At 48.3% G+C, this 20,214-nt stretch overlaps 1 protein-coding gene across 1 annotated transcript; it reads left to right on the top strand.

Annotated features, from left to right (window-relative positions):
* The first annotated feature begins 1,629 nt into the window (after positions 1 to 1,629).
* Positions 1,630 to 20,126, top strand: LOC133351967 (DEP domain-containing protein 1A-like). The gene is made up of 8 exons (XM_061567611.1): positions 1,630 to 2,269; positions 14,619 to 14,885; positions 16,823 to 17,023; positions 17,228 to 17,358; positions 17,860 to 17,907; positions 18,328 to 18,468; positions 19,132 to 19,347; positions 19,989 to 20,126. The coding sequence occupies exons 2-7, from the start codon at positions 14,824 to 14,826 to the stop codon at positions 19,335 to 19,337; spliced, it is 789 nt and encodes a 262-aa protein (XP_061423595.1). The 5' UTR covers positions 1,630 to 2,269; positions 14,619 to 14,823; the 3' UTR covers positions 19,338 to 19,347; positions 19,989 to 20,126.
* Positions 20,127 to 20,214: the final 88 nt, after the last annotated feature.

Here is a 20,214-nt window from a genome sequence, read left to right as displayed (position 1 = left end):
GACTTGGACTTGCATAACAATGACTTTGTCCCACCTCTGCTATACACTACTATACACTACACTATATACTACTATACACTACACTATACACTACTATACACTATAATATATACTACTATACACTACACTATACACTACACTATAAACTACACACTAGTGCTGTACTAGTGACGAATTGGCCACGTTCTATTTTCGTGACAACCCTTACTAGTTGGCTGTGTCGGGTGGTGGTGGGTTTTAACGACACATTTATATATTTACGAGATTTAACTCCGACAAAGATCTTAACAGACTGATGGGGCAAGTACTGTTCGTGAGCAACTATGAAGGACGGTACAGCACACGATTCAAGTTCATTGATTAAGTGTAGCCCTGTGAGCCATTCGGCTCTTGAATCGGGTGCAACCGCAACAAACAAAAAACATGAACAAAAAACAGCTTAAAGTGACTATGTGACTGAGTGCAAACAGAAAATCCAAGAAAAGACAGCAAAATATTGCAAATAAAAACACCATACACCAACGCTGTGTGCAAAAATCCCAGTGGGATGCAAGTCAAACAACAACCACAAGACAACTTAGATTAAGACCATCAGTCTAACTCTGTACTACAACAAACAAACATGACTAAACCAATACACTTTTCGAAATCACCAAAATAAAGCCATGAAAGCAATGAAAAAGCAATCATAGGAACTGTGCCGGAATTTTCACAATAAATGGCATAAACACGATGGGGGTGGGTGGCCAACACCACAACCGCCTTCGTCTCCCTGGTGGCGATGTGTTTACACACCGCACCAGGTACTCATTTGAGGCTGAGTCGACTTAGGGGAGGCCCACGACCGGTTCACGATAATCGTCACCGGCTTCATCCCCCACCCCCACCACCATCATCATCATCATCCACGTTGCCGCTCCTCTTTAAAGGGACCCGTGACGCGTGCGCTCAGTCAGTAGGCCGGCTGTGATTGGCTGCGTGGGCCACCTCGCCTCATTCAAACACGGGGGGTGGGGGGGGCATGCAGGGCACACACTTGCGTGGTGGTGGTGGGGTGGTGTAGTTGTTGGTGGTGGTGGTGTAGTTGGTGGTGGTGGTGTAGTTGGTGGTGGTGGTGTAGTTGGTGGTGGTGGTGTAGTTGGTGGTGGTGGTGTAGTTGGTGGTGGTGGTGTAGTTGGTGGTGGTGGTGTAGTTGGTGGTGGTGGTGTAGTTGGTGGTGGTGGTGTAGTTGGTGGTGGTGGTGTAGTTGGTGGTGGTGGTGTAGTTGGTGGTGGTGTAGTTGGTGGTGGTGTCGTGGTGTGATTGTTGGTGGTGATGTAGTTGGTGGTGGTTGTTGTTGGTGGTGTCGTGGTGGTGGTGTAGTTGGTGGTGGTTGTTGTTGGTGGTGTCGTGGTGTGATTGTTGGTGGTGTGATTGTTGGTGGTGTGGTGTGTAGTTGGTGGTGGTGTCGTTGGTGGTGGTGTGGTGTAGTTGGTGGTGGTGTGATTGTTGGTGGTGTGGTGTGTAGTTGGTGTGGTGTAGTTGGTGGTGGTTGTTGGTGGTGTAGTTGGTGGTGGTGTGGTGGTTGTTGGTGGTGTAGTTGTTGGTGGTGTAGTTGTTGGTGGTGTGGTTGTTGGTGGTTTAGTTGTTGGTGGTGTGGTTGTTGTGTGGTTGTTGGTGGTGTAGTTGTTGGTGGTGGTGGATAGGGGATGAGACCAGGACGCAGTGTGTGTGTGGCTGCTACCCCACGTGCTTGGGCCGTGCACGTAGCCTGGCACCAGCGCCGCGGTTGACGTCACCGCCACTTTCTGGCGAACGGCGATTGTTGTTGTTGTTGTGGTTGTTGTAGTTAAACATCGCCACGGTAGGGAGACAAAGGCGGCCGTGACGTAGTTGCTGGCCGCCCCACCAAAGGCTATAGGGGATAGGTGGATCAGTCGCTGTTTGTGGGTCTATACAACGACCGGCACGAACCCTTCACTGATCCTATTTAAATCCTATTTAAATCTCGGCTTGGTCCTATTGGCTGTCTTGGGTTCGCTAAGCTGGGGGACAGCAGGGGGGGGTCCATTGTTTGCCGTCGCCTCGTTCGCGAGAAGCGGATGGGTTGATGCCTGTGATGGTGGTGGTTGTTGTTGGTGGTTGTGGTTGTGGCAAGACACGTGGTGGTTGTTGTTGGTGGTGGTGAAGGAGATTTGATCTCGTGCCGTGCTCAATAATCTCCGCACGCTGAGCTGCCATGCAAGACCAGCGGCTCATCTCGCCTGGACCCTACAGGGCGACCAAGCTGGTGAGTAGCGACTTTGTGTCCTGTGTGGTCTACTAAGACGATTGTTACAGCAGGTGCTGGGCCACCCCTAGGTCGATTTGGCCTCAAATCAGTACCTGTTGCTCTGTGTAAACGTCGCCGCTAGGGAGACAAAGACGGCCGGGCGTGGTGCTGGTTGCCCTCCCCACTACCCCCCTCGTGTGTGGTTGCCAGCCTTCAGCTCCACGTGGGTGGGTGGGGGGGGTCTTTAATCGCGTGGTTTTGTGTGGTTTGCGAGCACCCATTAAAGCCTCAACAGTCCGTACAGAGACTACAGACTGTGTGCGAGTTTGTACTGTCTTAGGAGAGAGACAAAGACGGTCTGGAGTGATCCTGGCCACTCGTGTACGCCATACCCGCGTTAATAATAGGTGCTTCGCTAACATCACTTGCTCCGAAAATCCTGTAAAAGCAACACGAGGAGGAGGGGAGCTTTGTCTTTATTATCTGCGAATATGTAAGAATATTAAATTTCGATTTAAAGCTTTCGTGACTGCTGGGATTCATCTTCTTGGTTCTTTCGGTAAAGTCACGTAGAAGGGAAATAATAAAATAATAAAAATGAAACATTAAATATTATTGTGTTTTATTTATAGAACCAAGAAGATGTAAGAATATTGTGATGTAAGAATATTGTTTAACCACATCAGTGGCGAGAGATGTCTGATCCGGTTATGTTGTCATCATCATCATAATCATCAGCCATGATCAATCCACGGTCTCACCAAGCCCTTACCCATCCATGGCCCATGATCTCGCACGAGATTTCGTTGCTCCATCTCCTGGATCAATGTCCCCTTTGAACGCACGTGGTTGCTACCGGGGTCATTTCATGCACGTGTGCTGCTGTTTGACCTGTACGTGTGTCAGCGTCTAGAATGTGAAGCAATTCGTGGCATTTGCTTTAATCAAGCTGGGCATGGCCCTCTGCTAGGTTGGCTCAGCCTAAAACATTGTGAATTCCTCGTGTTGCGATGTGTGAATTATGAGCACAATTGAGATGGATTGAGTGCGTGGTGTAACCACTTTTTTTCTGTCCCAGTGAGCGGACTTGTCCATATTGTTTAAATGTGTTCGCGAAACTTGTTTTGGCTGATATTCCAGATTTTTTACATTGTTCTTACATCTGTCAGTACTGAAATATGTTGTACATTCTGCACATAGCAGGGTTTAAGCTGCCCTTCCCTTGGTTATAGTTTCATAACGCCTGTATCCTTAAATTTTTTGGAGGAAAAACCTCACCAAAGCTTAAGATTATTTTCTTCGGGGGGGGGGGGGGTCCTACTACAAGGGAATGTTTGGTCAATTCCATTTCGCTTTTAAGTGTGAGAAAACTAGTGTCTTTTTTAGAAAACCTCCCATGTATACAAAGAGGCTAACATTCAAAGCTCCACACAGATAGATTCAACGATCAATTGTTGTACTGTACTGCAATTGATCCTATTTGCTTGCTATCTTAAAGGCTAAACATACAACACGTGGAATTTCCAGCCAGCCTCCCATTCAAGTGCTAACCATGCAGGTTTCACCCACGCGTCACCTAAGATTTGGTTCATTGAGGCTGATTTGGTTGAATAATTCACGTGTACTATGTGCATACACACACGTGCATATGTACATGTGGTGTGTGCAGCAGTGGCGCAGTGAACCGGGCGACCTAAGTTCAATTTTTGGCCACGGTTACCAATGAGTGGCCAGTGATATCTGAAGCATCCTGGTCCTTGACCTCCGTGTTGATTCAGCCTGTAATCAGTCCCCGGGTATCTGCGAATATGTCTCTTTGTCCTTATACTCCAAAACATTAAGTGATAATTATACAACAGCCCCGTGCCAATCAGCTGCCGGATGAAAACTGCGTTTGCTGAACATACCACCCAGTAAACATGCAATGTTTGCCCAACGTTCTATATGTAACTGGTCACCCATCGATTGCCTAGTCATCCTTAAAAATAGGTGTTCACTAACGCCACTTGCCCCAACAGTCTGTTACAGGCTACTCGGGGAAAGTTTGCCCAGCTTTGTGGAATGAGACTAAGCGTTAGACTACATTGAAGAGTTGGTTCACAAAGTCAGGAGTAAGGAATTGGGAGTTAAAGCAGACCTGGGGTTCACACTCCATGGGAGGGGAGGAGGAGATATGTTGACTTTACACCCGTATGTCCATGCCACCATCATCAGGATCAGAGCAAGGCTGAAGGGCTTACAATGTGGGCAGTGTTTTAATGGTTAGCAGTGTCAATGTTGACTAAATCCCATCGTAAAAGAAAAATAGTGCAGGCTGGAAAACCATAATTTTTATCCTTTACGGATTAGATTATACTTGCCATCTAGGCAAGCTAATGCACCCCATAGTGTGAAAGTGGGGAATCCACAAATATTGGTTCCAAGAAGCAGATTTTGGAGCGGTGAGCATTGGTGATGCGACTGTACTGGTGAGGCCTAATGAGAATGAAACCAACCTACGGTCACATTTACTCAAGTTTATTTTGACTGTGACCTAAGACAAAGGACCACAATCCAGTTCTTCATGAGCTTCTGATGGTTTGTTGCATAATGCACGAAGGGCTGTGTGCTTTTGACATAGCTTTGAATGTTCTTGGCAGTGTTATTGGTATGCATTGTTTAAATGTACAGTTGGCAAATCTGCTGCTGTAAATGTTTCAGGTGGTCTCTTTCAACTCTAAGGTCGTCTAATACGACCTATTCGTGTGGAATTAAGTTACATCAATGCTGTGGGTAATGTGCGCGTGCATACGTACAAGACTAGGGATTTTCAGATGAATATGAAAAATCTGAAAATAGGGCCAAGATATTAAATTTCAGATGAAAAGAAAACAATTTGTTTCGGATTGTTATGAAAACGTGTACCACGGGAAGTGATGTCACTTTGTGGGACACCATATCCGCTTGAAGTTGTCGCGTGACAATTGGGTGATCTCACTTTTTTGAGCATGAAGACTCATTACATTTTTAAATAATGTAAATGATTCGGAAATCTAAATAATATCTCAAAATGACCGTTATATATTGGAATGTTGAAAGCCACAACTCGTCCCTAATATGTAGATGTCCAATGTATTTTGTCAATCCACTCCTGGATTTCTGGGCAATGTGGGTTGGTGAAGGCAGGGAGCATAGATAAGGAAGCATAGTAGTACAATCCAACAATGGGTTTTGCTTCACTGCCCTCAGATGTCCACAAAATCATCCCTCAGCAGCCGATGACAGCCTGTTTTATATAATGGTGGTTGCATTATCCATGCACAATCCAGGCTCAACTCTTCTTAGCTTCTGAGATTTGGCAAGATTGGGCACATTCCGGGTAATGCGTTCATAGGCTTGTGCATGTATAAGATTAAATAAAAATGGAATTCACATTATTCTAGAGTATCCCATTAAGAAGTTAAACATTGAACAAATTGGCCAAATAGCTGTGTTTCTCATGAGCAGCAAGCTTTTGTAAGTACAGGTGATTAAACAAAATTTGCATCCAATACACCAGGCAACCCAGCAGCATTTGTTTAAAGGGCTACAATCTGCTGATGAGACTCAGTGAAGTTGCAATTGGTTATCGGTTCCACTGCGTAGACATATCCGCTCTCATACATGAATTGTCACACAGCAGCTAGCGATGAGGCCCGAATCTTTCCACACCTTCCTTTTTCTGGTCGTGGTGGTTCCTTTTAAACACATGCTGCTGGAAAACATATAGGCTCCGAAGGCTCATAAGTTGACGGGCCTAAATATGAAATTTTGGTCTTGAAACATATTTTATTTATTTCCTTTTCCAACTTCTTGATACACAATGAAAGCCAGATTAGATCTGTCCCCCCTGTCCCCGGCTCGTATTTATGTATGTTGAACTTCTGTCACACCAACCGTGCTAATCGGAGGTGCTCGTACCGGCGTCACGGCTACATTGACTTGTGTCCCCCCTTCCTTTCAAGATCATTCTTCACAATCCAAAGCATCTTATTTCACGTTCCATGTGGTGGTTGTGTGTGTGCGTAACGCCACGTGCGGTATTCTCTCCGGATCCATTCTAGACACGCGTCTAAACCACCTGGGTTGTCCATATTGGAACTTCTCTCTGTTCAGTGTCATCACTTTGTTCCGATCGTTCTCTTTGGACTCTAGTCCAGACACACTCCCAGGATTTTTATCAGCCAGCTCATCTGTGCAGATGCCGTGCTTTGTTAATCGGATTTGATCATTCTCCACCCTTCGGAGCCGCACATCAGTAATCGGCACAACTGTTTTCCCGCACATCCGATTAACGTGGCTGGCTTACGTACGGTGTGAAAGAAGTTCGGCATATATAAAGTACATAGCTTCATAAACACCTTGATGTTCGTGTCTAAAAACAAACGCTTGCCCCTTTATGTATAATGTTTTTTTTTAATGGGTAGAACGTTTCCCTTTTTTTACACGCTTTTATTTAACTCGCTCTGTCTGTTGTATCCTCAACTCTGTCTGTTGTCGTATCCTCAAATCTTGTAACTCAATTTTAACCCACTTCCTAATGTCGTATCGACTGCATACTTGGTATACGTATGTCATACTGATGACAATACTATATTCCATCATTAAAACTTATATATATATTTTTAAGCTATCTTTTTTCATATCTTATGTTTCGGCTTGGGTCTAATTGTCCACGCTCAACTGACCTTGGCTGTAAATCACCATGGCCCCTTACGTTATGGCAAGCTTCAGGGCCACTTCCTGGAGTCGTGGAGTTCTGAGTGTTTTTAAATATTACTTCTTTGATTGTTTTTGCAGTCGTCCTATCGGTGCCATGAGATGACCACGTCCATATTCGGAACCCTTGCAGAGCGGTGCATTGGCCCCACGTTAGAGAACGGTCCTGCAGAAACAAATTTCACAGAACTCCTTCAAAGGGCACTTGAAGAGACCTCTTTTTAGCCACACACTCAAGGGCACACTTTGCCCCACGTTCTCTGCTGCACAGAAACGTTCTACGGATGGCAGTAAACCATTCTTTTTAATTCGCAGAGCTGGGCATTGGTCAATTTACTTTTCAACATTTACGCGAAATGTTTAATTGTCAATGATTGGTGACCGGGCTGTGATCATAAACTTACGGCTTTTGAAAGCCGGATTTGAACAGTGCTTTAAACGCTTAAGCCAATTAGCCAGATCTATTTTTATTTAATTTTTAGTTAATAAAATAATTATTTGCTGTTATTTATAAAAAAACATTAACAATCATATCTACCTAGAAAATAAACAAGCGGTCTGTCGTATCTTCTTCGTATGACTTAAATATTATGTCCTTATTTATTGTGTAACTTGTATTCTCAAGAACAACGCTAATTAGTGGTATGGTTTCATAACTATATACAGCACAGGGCATAGCTTATATAACAGCTCGGATGTGGATAGTGATTGGCATACATGACGTGTAAGTTGTTTTCTGAGTAAATCTTTCAGTCCGTGTGTGTGTGTGTCTGCGCAATCATTCCGGGCATTCCGGCCTTGATAGCTGCCCCCCAACAGCACTTGCCCCTAATTCTAGATTTGAAGCTTTCGTGACTGCAAGGATTCATATTCTTAGGTTTTTTTCTGTAAAGTCACGTAGGTAAAAAATGTTAATTTAAATTAATAAAAGTAAAATAAAAAATAAAATAAAAATCTCGACGTTTCGGAGGCAACACAAGCTTCCGTCTTCAGGTGGAACCGTCACAGCACGATTGCTGTATCGTGCTGTGATGGTTCCACCTGAAGACGATTGCTGTATCGTGCTGTGTCGGTTCCACCTGAAGACGGAAGCTTGTGTTGCCTCCGAAACGTCGTGATTTTAATTTTATTTTAATTTTACTTTTTTTTATATTTAAATTTTTTATTTTTTACCTATGTGACTTTGCCGGGAAAAACCTAAGAATATAGTACTTTCCCCATAAGGGGGGTGGGATCGTTGTCTTGTTATCCCTCTGCTGTGGGAGAGATGGTGAGATGGTGAGATGGTGATACTCAAGGGTGACATTCCAACGGTGGTCTCTCTGCCAGCCAACCCAGGATTGCCGGGTGCCAACCGGCGAGCCTCCAGTGAATTCATGGCCAACGCGCACCGCTCACGTTACATGATTAGGGGCCGTCCATAAATGACGTCACGCACCTGGGGGGGGGGGGGTCAGACATTTATGACGATGTGTGACGAAGGGGGGGGTTTAGAAATGTGACGTCACATCAAAATGCGCAACTTTAAATAAATATAGACAACACGTTCTACTTAATTAAATATACTTTTTAAATAAATGTTTTCTCCTACAACATCAGAGTGCAGCGCCACATTAAATACGCACGACAATGACAATAGTTTAAAGCGATTTGAAGCATGTTTTATTTTTGGGGGGGGGGGGGGGCAGAGCTTTGTGACGTCATTTGAGGGGGGGTTGACTTTTTGTGACGCCGTGTGACGAGGGGGGGGGGTCAAAAATCGTCCAAAATCGCGTGACGTCATTTATGGACGGCCCCTTACACAGTAGTACTTCGTGCGTTAATAAACATAATTGGGCTGGGTCACGTCCTGCCGCTGGGTTGCGTGGTGGCTCTGTGGGGGGATTATGCCAGCTGAAGAGGAAGCTTAAGGCACCAAGAGGACATCTGCCAGGGAGATGGAGCTTAAAGATAAGCTCTGCGGATTGCTACACTGCACACCCGCGAGAGATGGAGACGGTTTTTGGGTTGGACATGGCTGATTGTGATGATTATGATAATACTGTGATATGAATTGAGATTATTTATTATCTGTATTTTTCACACGGGTGTATAAACTATAGTTAGACTAGGCCCCATCATCCCTTCATTCTTCTGGGGTCATTAAAATGGGTACCACTATGGGAAATCTAACGGTGCTTTCCTATAGGTTAAATCTCCCTGGAATGGGAATGTAGAATTTCCACCACTGGCTCAGGATTGTACACGGGAGATGAGGCCTATCAACATCAATTGCAAAACATCTTGATCCATTGTTTTTGGTTTATTCCAGAGTCCCGTTGTTTTTCAGACTGTAATGGTCCACGACATATTTTATTTTGCAGGTACTTTCTCTTAAATAGTTTTGCTGATCTGGTGTAATTGTGCAATTTAATTATTTCGTAATTGCAGCCCCCTTTAGTCAATCCACTGCTGGATCAAGTTCTCTCCACATCGTGTCGATCATGGAAATTATTGTACGATAGTTTACCAGACATGTCTGGTTCAGTGCGGTTTCGTGAAGGGAGGGGAAGGCTCGGAACGAGTTCAGGTGACACTCGCCACTCATGATGTTCACCAAAGCCATGAATTAAACCCAGATTGCTGGTTCCATCGTGCAGTGCGCTAAGTACAGCGCTGTCCCTCCTATTGTCTCGCATTGGCGGGTAACAACGTGTCGGCTTGTTGATTAACATCGATGCTTAAGCTCACGATACACTGAATAACGTGAGTAATAATGTGTTTCAGTTCGTATATGTTGCATCGAACTGACGCCGGTAGATTTGCCGCCACATGAAACACAGCGGCAAATATTTTGACTCTTTAAGTTAGATTGTAAACCCTAATCACGGCAATTCATCAAACCACAGCGGAAGTGAATTGTTAAACCGCTGGGCATGAACACCAGTTACCGGGGAGACAAAGGCGGTCAGACATTGCACGTTTATGGCCGCACCACCCCCACACACATTTCCGCACCGGCGCCTGACTCAAAGCAAGAAAGGTCATGGGGGTTAAAATTCCAGTCAGGGGTCGACTGGGCCCATCATATTATTTTGGTCTTTTCGTAAAGTCACGTAGATAGGTTCTTTGAACGTAGATAGGGTCTACGTGACTTTACCGAAAGACCCAAAGAATATGAATTCCTGCAGCCATGAAAGCTTTAAGTCAAGATTTGGGCCCATCATCATATCTCCAGAGTCGATTAAAAACGAGTACCGCTTTGTGAGAATTGAACAGCGGTCGTGCTTGAGGTGGACTGGTCTCCACCATGGGAATGTGGAATTTCCACCGCTGGGTCGGGGACCGCCAATGGAAATAAGCGCTTTTGCAACATGTGATTTGTAACTTTCATCCTTATCCATGTATCGACAGTTAAATTTCAATGTGCAATTTTGTTGAGGGACTGTGTGTTGTTGCCTTGGTGTCGTCTGGGACAGTTTTTTCTGTTGTTTTGCTGCCTTGCCCAAACTTGCCAATTGGGTTACTTATGGAATTTGAGCTTGTATACTTTACCAGTTTTATTTATTTATTAGTGATTTGCTTACCTTTTCTATGCTTTGCACTCCTTTCGTTTTTATATTGTTGTTGTAACTTTCTGACCTGCCCCTACTGGACATTTGTGAAAAGTAGCTTCATAGCTCATCGGATTTCTCCAGGATAAATAAAGATTCTGATAAAATAAATATTCTGAAGCACTACCCATTGCGTTTTTGGACACTTGCTTTTAAGACATTCATAATAATCATCGGTTATGATCAATCCACTGATGCATGAAGTCCTCCCCACGCTGCCACCATTTCTTGTGGCCATGCGATGTAACAATCCACTTAGTGCCTGGACAGTGGAGCACAGGAATTTAACAGCCCTCAGTCCTCAATGCACCATATGGCCGAATTATAAACGAGCTATTGAGCCAGTCGATTTAGGGCAGCGTCCATGTTAATACGGATAGCATCCTGGGCTATGTCCTTATGTGCAAATAACTCGGGGTATATCGGGGTATACGATATTGTGAGATATGTAACATCATTGAGAGATATTCATGAAAATATAATTACAAGCGGGATAGACCGTGCAAAGTGGAATATGCAAAAATATGCAATATTCCCCTAAAACCCTACGGATCTGGGCTGAGCTGTGTCGTGAGTTGCAGTGGTGGCGGTGAACTGTGCGGTGAGTTTGTAGTGCTGCTGAGCTGTGTGTCGTGTGTTATATCTTTTTTTTTTCCCCAGCCTTTGTGAAAAACCTGTGAAGTGCCCTCACACGGACAGCCAGCCGTAACATTTCCCAGGCATAGCAATGAGGGCCCTATCAGCTCCTTAAAACCAGGGGGAGGGATCCTTTGTGCGCGGTTAAACCATCCTTCATCTTGAGATGCCGGCAATGGAGGGGCTGGGGGAGGTGGGGAGGGAAGCGTGGGTGGGCGTCGGAGTCGAGGGGGCCACCTTGGGTGGTTGTGCAGGTGGCCTGTGCTGTGTCAACGTGTCCACGTGTGCGGTTTGTTCTCAAGATGGTTCCCTTCTTTTATTGACTCGTCGGCCGTCACGCACAGCGCCCCGCGAAGAAGTTTCAACAGTCAAAACTGTACGTGCCCTTCCTTAGCCCTCGACCGCTGTCTGGATGATGGCCATGCCGATCAGGAGAACACCCTTGGGGGGGGTGGTATATGATGACTTTGTGCGCTTTGCCAAAAAAAATACAAGTTTTGTAATGAAACCCACAAGAACATCTTGAGAACAAATTGTAAAAAAAAAAATACCACCGGCTCTAGGTAGGGCATGGAAATGCCAAATAAACAAGGTGGATGTGTGTGGCTACAGGTAGGAATGTAATGATTAACCAACCCACCACCCATCATCGTGGTTTAATGAAAAAGTTTGATTCTTATAAGAAAGTATTTGTCTTGTACGCACACATTGACATTGTGTCAATGGTCAATGTCGGAGCTGGCACCAGCTATGTATCGTGCGGCACGCTCAGCCTGTTGACCCATAACTCGTAGATATGTGCCATTGATCTCGTGCCAGCAAGTCCTTAGTCACTTCACATGGTCTTAAAGTGCACCTAGCCTGGTACAAGTGCTGTGGTGATAGCAAAGGTTGATCTATGTCTCATTTAATCGGTCTGATTCGTTACATTATCTTCGGAGTGACATTTTGCATTTATAATTGAGCAAAAATGTCAATAATCGATTCGTATACAAGTTGGCCAGGAGTTGAGAGTCTAGCTATTGATTGATTGATGATGTCATCTGTGTGGAGATTTGAGTGTTAACTTCCTTCAATGATTTTAATTAATGAATCCATAGCAAGCCAAACTCCACGCGTTGCTCCGTTAATAATTTAACGTGCTCTGTTGTTGGCGACCCAATGCATAAACACGGAGTGGAATGTATTCCCATTCACATTGCCACGGTCGTGATCACCGCTGTGATTTTGAATATTCAGGTGCCGAACCCGGAGCCAAGATCCCTTCGAGCACTGGCGGCGTGGTCCCCACTACTACCCGCACAAATGGATACGCTGGGCCACGTTAGCGGTGTGACGGTGAATCGGTTCATCGGTTCAATTTCGATTCTTAGCGCCCGTGCTACCGCGGCTAGTGGAGCCGCCCGCCCTCCGAATGAATTGCACCCAAAAATGAATTGCAAAAAAATTATGTTGGCGATGCTGTTGCTGCTGCTGCATTGGCAGTGGCGCACAGTTAACATCAACAATTGCAACACTATCGCCCACAACACTCTGGCCTTAAAACTAAAACAATGTAATAGGTGACATTTTGGGCAAGGGCCTTGCTTCTTCATAGCACCTACGTGGAGATGTGAGAGAGACGGTGGATAATACGAGTTGGAGACTGCACTTTACTCACCATCGGTGGGACCTGGGGAGAATTACATCTGAAAAATGTTTGCTGATGACCAGTTTTTTTATTTGGCGTACGAATAGTTACCCAGTAGTAGCTGTTAAGTAAATCTGAGCAAATTGCATTACGTTAAGGCAAACGGAGATAAGATGAGGTTCTATCTTACAGCGTAGCAACACATAATACAGGTTTTTTGGGTTAGATCGCGTAAATATCAATGTGTCGTTAAACCCGCCACCACCCATCAGACAGTGAGGTTTGTCACGTAAACGGAACATGCCAATTCGTTACGAGTACAGCACACAGGTGTGTTTCAGAGCAAATCCACAACATTTACAATCTGAGTCGGACGTTTCACCAGTAATTACAACTAGCTTCATCAACCCAAAACACCTATATTATGGATGATATTGGTCGCGAAAGCCTACGTGTTAAACTGAGCTTAGCCACAATTTTGCGGTCTTCAGTCAGCTGAGCCATTTCAATGACCTGTAAATCACTGTTGATTGAGTCTTTACTAAACTTTCTTGGTCTTGATAATTGTTTCTAGATTTGAAGCTTTCGTGGCTGCAAGGATTCATATTTTTAGGTTTTTTTCGGTAAAGTCACGTAGGTAAAATTTTTTTAATTAATAAAAGTAGAATAAAAATAAAATAAAAATCACGATGTTTCGGAGGCAACACAAGCTTCCGTCTTCTGGCAACAGAACTGACACCTTTTTTTACAAGGAGTCATGTTTGCATAGACCACAATACCTGCAGTCATAATGCAAACATAAAACCTAACTAATGTGGTCTTCCTCTTCTCTAATTTCTTATCTTTCTATTCTCGCAAGGAATGCAATGCAACTGAAACGGAGGCCGACACTTAAACGTTGCAACACACGATGTAGAGTTGGAACTGCACGGCAAACAAAACATGTCCGTACTTCATGGAAAATACAGGTGGCAGTTTATGTAATTCCAACGTTAACCAGCAGCAAAATGAGCAAAAAAATGCAATACATCACTTTGCATACTCTTTCATGGCAGCAAGCTGGGGGCATATCTGCCTTTTACGCCATTTAAGCGGGACAATGTTTTCACTAAGAGGAGAATACTCTATTCATCATCGGCCTGAAATTCCTCGCCACCGTGGTGAATGTGCACCCAGAACCCACAGGCCCAAGGGTGGCTTTTGCTTGCAAATACAAACTTTGGCTCTCAACACAGACCCTCCCCATTCTGCCCACTCCCAGCCGTAGCACCCTCCGTCCCGCTAAAGCCTCGAAGAAATGCAAATGTGCAGGCGTGTCTGCAAAGCGATTTGTTTGATTGTCGAGATGACGGGGGTTACGGATCGTTTCATTATTGCCATCTCGTTTGTGTTGCTTCGTCTTTTTTGTTTGTTTATTTCTTCTGTCTTGTTTGTTCCAATTGACCTAAATGTAACTTTCGTAATAATTATATTTGAGGAAACAAAGAAAATAAATGCGACCGTTTACGGCGTGTTCAGGAACTGTGGGCCCGCTGCAAGTTGCCCAAGCTACACAAGGCCATGCTTATGATTCTTAAGATGCAGTGTAAACACCAGAGGCTCCAGCAGCCAAACTAAATCGGCTTATCGAAGATGCTTAGGGCGGTGGCGGAGGTAATTCACAGGGCGATGGTGTGTCATAGCAAGGTGTATACTGGAAGTGGTGTGCCGGGCGGCGGTGTATTGATGCGTGCGTGCGTGCGTGTACCGCCCTCCCCGCGACCGTGTGCAGTGGGGCGAGGTGACGCGTCTCTTCCGAGCGGGGATGCCCGTGCGCCGCCACCGCCTGCACCTGCGCTCGCACGACCGCTGCTTCACGGCCGCCTGAGGCGGCCGACTGGCTGCACGCGCTCCTGCGCGACAACCGGAACTTCGGCCCCACGGTGACGCGCGAGCAGACCCTGCAGCTGCTCGGGAAGTTCCTCAAGAACCACGTCATGGAGGACGTGAAGGGCCGCTGGGGCACGGAGGCAGTGCGCGACGACTCTAAGCTCTACAGGTGCGGCTGGGCAACCGGCTTTGAAATCATTTGCCGTTGACTCGGGTGTAAGTGGCTCATGGCAGCACAGCTTTAATGAAAAAAAAATATTGAAATGAGAGTCGTCGCCCGCAGGCTGCGATGTGACTGTAGGGCTGGCTTTGATAGCGGTGCTACCCCTGGGCGTCTGCAGGACCGGTTCAGATATCGCGTGTCGCTGATGTTTTAGCCGTGACCAGGGAATGGAATAGTTAGCCAAGATTCCGAGCCCACTGTGATGACAACGTCGTCAGACATTTGACCACCACACACCCCCTCCACTGATGAATGTGCTTAGTGTAAAAAAAAAAAAACTGTCTTCATGAGAACAATTCTGCAAACGTTTAAAAATTCATGAACAAAGTCAAAATATTTTCTTTCCTGACTTGTACGTTGATTTACGGACAGTTTGGGCCACCTTCAGGTGTGTCCACACCACTTGGCTTTCGTTCCCTGAATGGGGTCACGGCATTTGCCCCACTGAACAAAAATTAGTTTCGGACTCAAGTAGCTGTTTGGAGAAAGTGCCCCCTTTGCCTCCCTCCACCCTCCCCCTTCAAAAAAACACCCCGATCGATCGCACAACACACAAGGGCCAATCATCGTCGCCGTTGAGTACGTAGTCAAACGACTAGTACTGTTGGCTACGTACGGTGCGAAAGAAGTTCAACATACGTATAAAGGAGTCTCCTTTGTGCGCCATCAACGTGTGTGGTTTGAGCACATGCTCGTAGCGTGGCGCGGTGGGGAGCGCAAGTGGTTGGTCGCCCCCCCCCTCCCCCCCCCCACCAAAGTCTGCTTTGGTCCCTTCTCAATGTATTTCTCTTGCGCAATCGAACCTTCTGTTGGGAAGGCTCGCAGGGCAGTGCACGACCATTCCCCCACTCTACCCCCGAGATGGACAATGGAACACCCTCCGAGCTCGCTTCAGGTCACCTCTTTTGCACGCTACGTGTGCCGCACTTTCCCAAACAGCCTGCCGCGGAGAAAAATTGCAACCGGTATATATTGTTTTATTCCCACGGCTGGAATTTTACCAAACGAAATGCAAAACAAATTATTTTAAGATTGGTGTGTTTTTTTTGGCGTATGGCCATTGGTGACGAGGCCGAGACCATCGCGTCACCGCACCTGAGAACCCGGCTCTTTAATCGCGAGCTACCGGAATCCGGATTGAAATCCGTGGTCTCAGCGACTTGGCTGCTGTAAATTTCCACGTCATGAACCACTTCGTTGAGCTATCATTTGAGGATGGCCCAGGTCGCTTTTGAAAAAAGAGCTGCATAGCTCGGTGGCGCCTTACCTGGTAAAATTAAAAAAATAGTACGTGGATACCAACTCGGTGTCTGCGACACGACGATTAGAAAAGCCCACCGAGAGGGACAGTGAGGCAGATGCCCAAGAATGTGAGTTTACTCCCGGGGGGGGGGGGGGGGGGGGGGGCGTGGGGTATTCAGTTTTGACATATCATTATTGCTAGTCCGCACTGAGAGGAATGTGGCATTGTTGCATTCAGTTCGTGATGGCATTCAGGATTCGTGTGCGGCTTTCACAACAACAACAACAAAAATGTATTTGAGTGTGCGAGAGAGTGCACGTGTGTGGGGAGTGGTCGTGTAGTCGTGGGTCACCGTACTGCGTGACAATACCCGGCAACCCCAGTTCGATTCCCGGCCACGGCCAACATCGGTGACGAGTGATGTCAGAACCGGTCCTGGACCTCCCCTCGGTTACTCACCCTTAAATGAGCACCTGGTGTTCAAACAGGGGAAACAGATTTGCCTGGGTGCAGTGCTCGACACGAACTGTATTTGTCCCCAACAGCCTATCAAGGCTATATGGGCGATGTTTGTCCTTGTTACCAAAAGCGCTGTTCATTTAACGAGGCCACGTCTCAATCCCGCCATAATTCCCCGCAGGTTCCCGTTGGCCTCTCCCGCCAAGTCGATGTCCGGCGGCTCCCGGCAGCCGCTCTCCGAGAGGAACTCGGGCTCCGCGGCCAGGAGGCGCCTCGGCCTCAAGGCCGACGCTCCGCCGTCGCTGTGGTCGGGGTCGGCCTCACCGGCTTGTGCCAAGGCGACCTTTAACCCCGACGAGTGGCGCAACGTCGCGCTTGCGCTGTACGTACAAGTCTTTGAGTCGGGTTTTGTGTGTGTGTGTGCGCGCGCATGCACGCATGTGGGGAGCGGTGGCGCAGCGGTTAGCACGCTGCGTTGCGAACCCGGCAACCCGAGCACGTTTGTCAGCTCCCAGTCAACACCACTGACGATGATCAGTCTGTTGAAGGCTATACGGGGGACCGGTGTGTGTGTGCGTGTGTGCAGGTTGTGCGAGGCGCTGTCTCTGCCGTCGCTCGCCGGGCTCTTGGACCCCGCGAGCGTCGACCCCACGCACATCGTGCGCAACGTGCAGGGCGCGGGGAGACGCGGCCTCGTCACCCTGCAGGACGACACCGGTGCTGCATAACACCCCCTGCGACCTCACCCCTCTGTGCCCTTACCCCCTGAGCCCTAACCCCCTGTACCCTCACCCTCCACTCCCTCACTTCCACCACCCTTGCCCCCTGCGCCCTTGCCCCTTGATCAAATTCTGACCAACACGGCTCCTCCTCCTCCTCCTCACCGGTGACTTGAGACATTCTCCCGGCTGGGTTCAACATCGACACATCCACAGCGTTTCACTCAAAACGCCTTTTGAGCTTCATCCGGCAGTGAGCTCGTAAATCGAGTTGCTCTCTCGGCTGACCGTGCATTATGTACAGTTGTGTTGCCAGCTCCCTGCTCTCATTGCCTTCTGCCCCCCGCCTCCCTCTCCTATGCCCTTGCTTCCATGTCCATTGCCCTCAGAGTTCTCAATGCTGTGCCTGGGCACCAATGCAAATGTAAGTGTCTTAAAACATTTTTTTTTGCTTCTGATTTTCTGGTCTCGATCCCCTGTTTCCTTCCCACCTCCACAGATGACCTGCCGCACTGGGTCCTCACCGCCATGAAGTGCCTGGCCAACTGTGAGTGCACGTGGCGGACACATCACCGTGCAACCACCGTCACCTCCGATGCCATCGTCACCACCACCTGTTGTAGCTGCCGCCATCGCCACCAGCACCACTTCGGTCGCCGTGGCGATCGGGCTACCAGAGTACAGAACTTTGGTCGTCATGTGACCATGCCTTTTAGTGTGATTGGAGGTTTCCATCCCATTTGCCCGCTTGGGGAAGTAGTGATCAGTCGGGTCCAGATTTCGGTCACTACATTCGATTGCCACAGTTAATGCTGTAGCATTAACCATAGCTATATCACAAGTGCCTAAAAAACTGTCCTCCTATTGCACTAAACTCCCTCCCTTTTGCCTGGTCTTTCTGCCGTCCATTACACGCCTGGCCCCTGCGAACACCGTGTGACCTTGTGACCCCCGTTGTGTCCCGCAGGGCCGGGCAGCGAGGCGGGTCGCTCGGAATCGTATCCGGGCTTCGAGAGGGATGTGTTCGGCTCCGTGTCGCAGCACTTCTGCTCGCTCGCCGATCCGCTCCTCACTTTCCCGCTCTACCGCCTCTTCGTCGGCGTGCTCGGTGCCTATCCCACTTGCTCACCTACCCTGAACCACTCACTCAGGCACCCAATCACTCAGTCACTCACCGCTTCACTAACCCACCCACTCGGCTACACATCCACGAACCTGCTCCCTCGCCTCTCAACAACATACTCACCTGCACAGTCACCCACCAACCTCTTCACCCATTTACCCACTCACTCACCTACGCATCCACCCCACTCATTCACCCAATCACTCCCACTCTTCTATGCAATTACCCGCTAACATGCTGACGTACTCCCACCACCCACCAACCGACCCACTTGCTCACGCAGTCCACCGATTCCCTCACTTATCCACTCCGCAATCTCCCTACTCGTTCACTGTCCCACTCAGTCGCTCACATGCTCGCTTACCTGTCTACCCACCCACGCATTCATCCACCTATTGACTTGCTCATCAACTCATCCACTCACACACCCATCCATACACCCACTAATTGCATGACCCACTCAAATCACCCACCCATAAACTTTCTTATCTACCCACCTACTCACTGACTCCTCCACCTATCCGCTTGCTCAACGATTCACCCAATGACTCACCCATTCATCCTTGCACTCACTCGGTGATCTACTCCCCACCCACCCACCGCACCCACCCCACCCACCTCACTCGCCCTCGCCGCTTGCGCCCGCAGTCCTCACGGGCTACGTCCTGGAGGAGGAGCCACCGCCCGCGCACCGGGAACGCCGGCCTACCGAGCCGCTGGCGCGGCGGGACCAACGCTGGGCCCCGCCACCCCCGCCCCCCCTCCGGCGGACCCCCACCCCGACCCTCGCCCCCGCTCACCTGCCCTGGGCCTCGGCCGAGAACCTCCTGCTGAGCTTCACGTCCAGCGAGTGACGCCGTGCCGGTAAGGGGGACCGCGTCGTGTCAATCTCGCGCGGAGAGGGTGGCAGAGCGCGCCATGCCGAGTGGCCCACAGCCCACGTCGGGTCGAGGTGCGGCAGCGGTGACGTAACGTACGCACGGCCCTGCTCGCACCTCCATTTAGCGCCGTTGGCTACGTACGCTGCAAAAGAAGTTGAACGTTTGAACGTGCGTCCACCAGAGGGCACTCTGGAGAGCGGCCTGTTAAGAGGGTATCTTAGCTTACTCTTGCACCCTGGACAGATGTCTCGGAAGAGCTAGGAGTTCACCATGTTTTACCCCACCACGTGCTGCCTGTTGCTCATCATGTTACGGAAATGCTAATGACCCATAAAAACGAGTCTTTGTCGCCCATCGGATTCCTCCAGGGAAAGATAATTAAGGTGGTGATTCTGACACCAGTCCAAAAGTGCTTAAGCCATTATACTTGGAGGTGTTGGGTGGATATTGAAAAAGTAGGGGTTCAAGGACGGGGGGTGATCTCCCACTGCTATCGAACCGCCGCTACCCATAATAAAGTTTTGTTTTGGGGTTAGATATAATGGATATAATATCGGTCGCGAAAGCCTACTACGAGTTCAGCTGAATAACCGCCACAACCCCCGCCGGCCATCTCGTACGCAGGCCGCGCCGTTCCGTCGCGCCGCCCCCGTGCGGGTCAAGCGGCACGACAGCGTCACGCGGGCGGCGGCGGGCGACCCCCCACGTCTCGTGCGCCCCGCCCCCCGACCCGCGCCGCTCCCCCTCCACCGCGGGCGCAGCCACCATGCACTGGCCGTGCTGGAGGAGGAGGAGACGGTGGACGATGGTGACGGCGGCGTGAGCTCCTGGGGGCCGGCTCAGCGCTGCT

The sequence above is a fragment of the Lethenteron reissneri genome, chromosome 39 (genome assembly GCF_015708825.2).
Source record: "Lethenteron reissneri isolate LAM-NWPU_2019-01 chromosome 39, ASM1570882v1, whole genome shotgun sequence".
NCBI lineage: Eukaryota > Metazoa > Chordata > Hyperoartia > Petromyzontiformes > Petromyzontidae > Lethenteron > Lethenteron reissneri.
The sequence above is the reverse complement of the archived record's forward strand: the minus strand, read 5'-3'. Positions and strand labels throughout refer to the sequence as shown.

Coding starts and splice junctions, on each gene's coding strand:
- LOC133351967 (XM_061567611.1), top strand. CDS start 14,824: ATGGAGGACGTGAAGGGCCGCTGGGGCACGGAGGCAGTGCGCGACGAC. Junction 14,886..16,822: donor GACGACTCTAAGCTCTACAG/GTGCGGCTGGGC, acceptor AATTCCCCGCAG/GTTCCCGTTGGCCTCTCCCG. Junction 17,359..17,859: donor CACCCTGCAGGACGACACCG/GTGCTGCATAAC, acceptor CCACCTCCACAG/ATGACCTGCCGCACTGGGTC.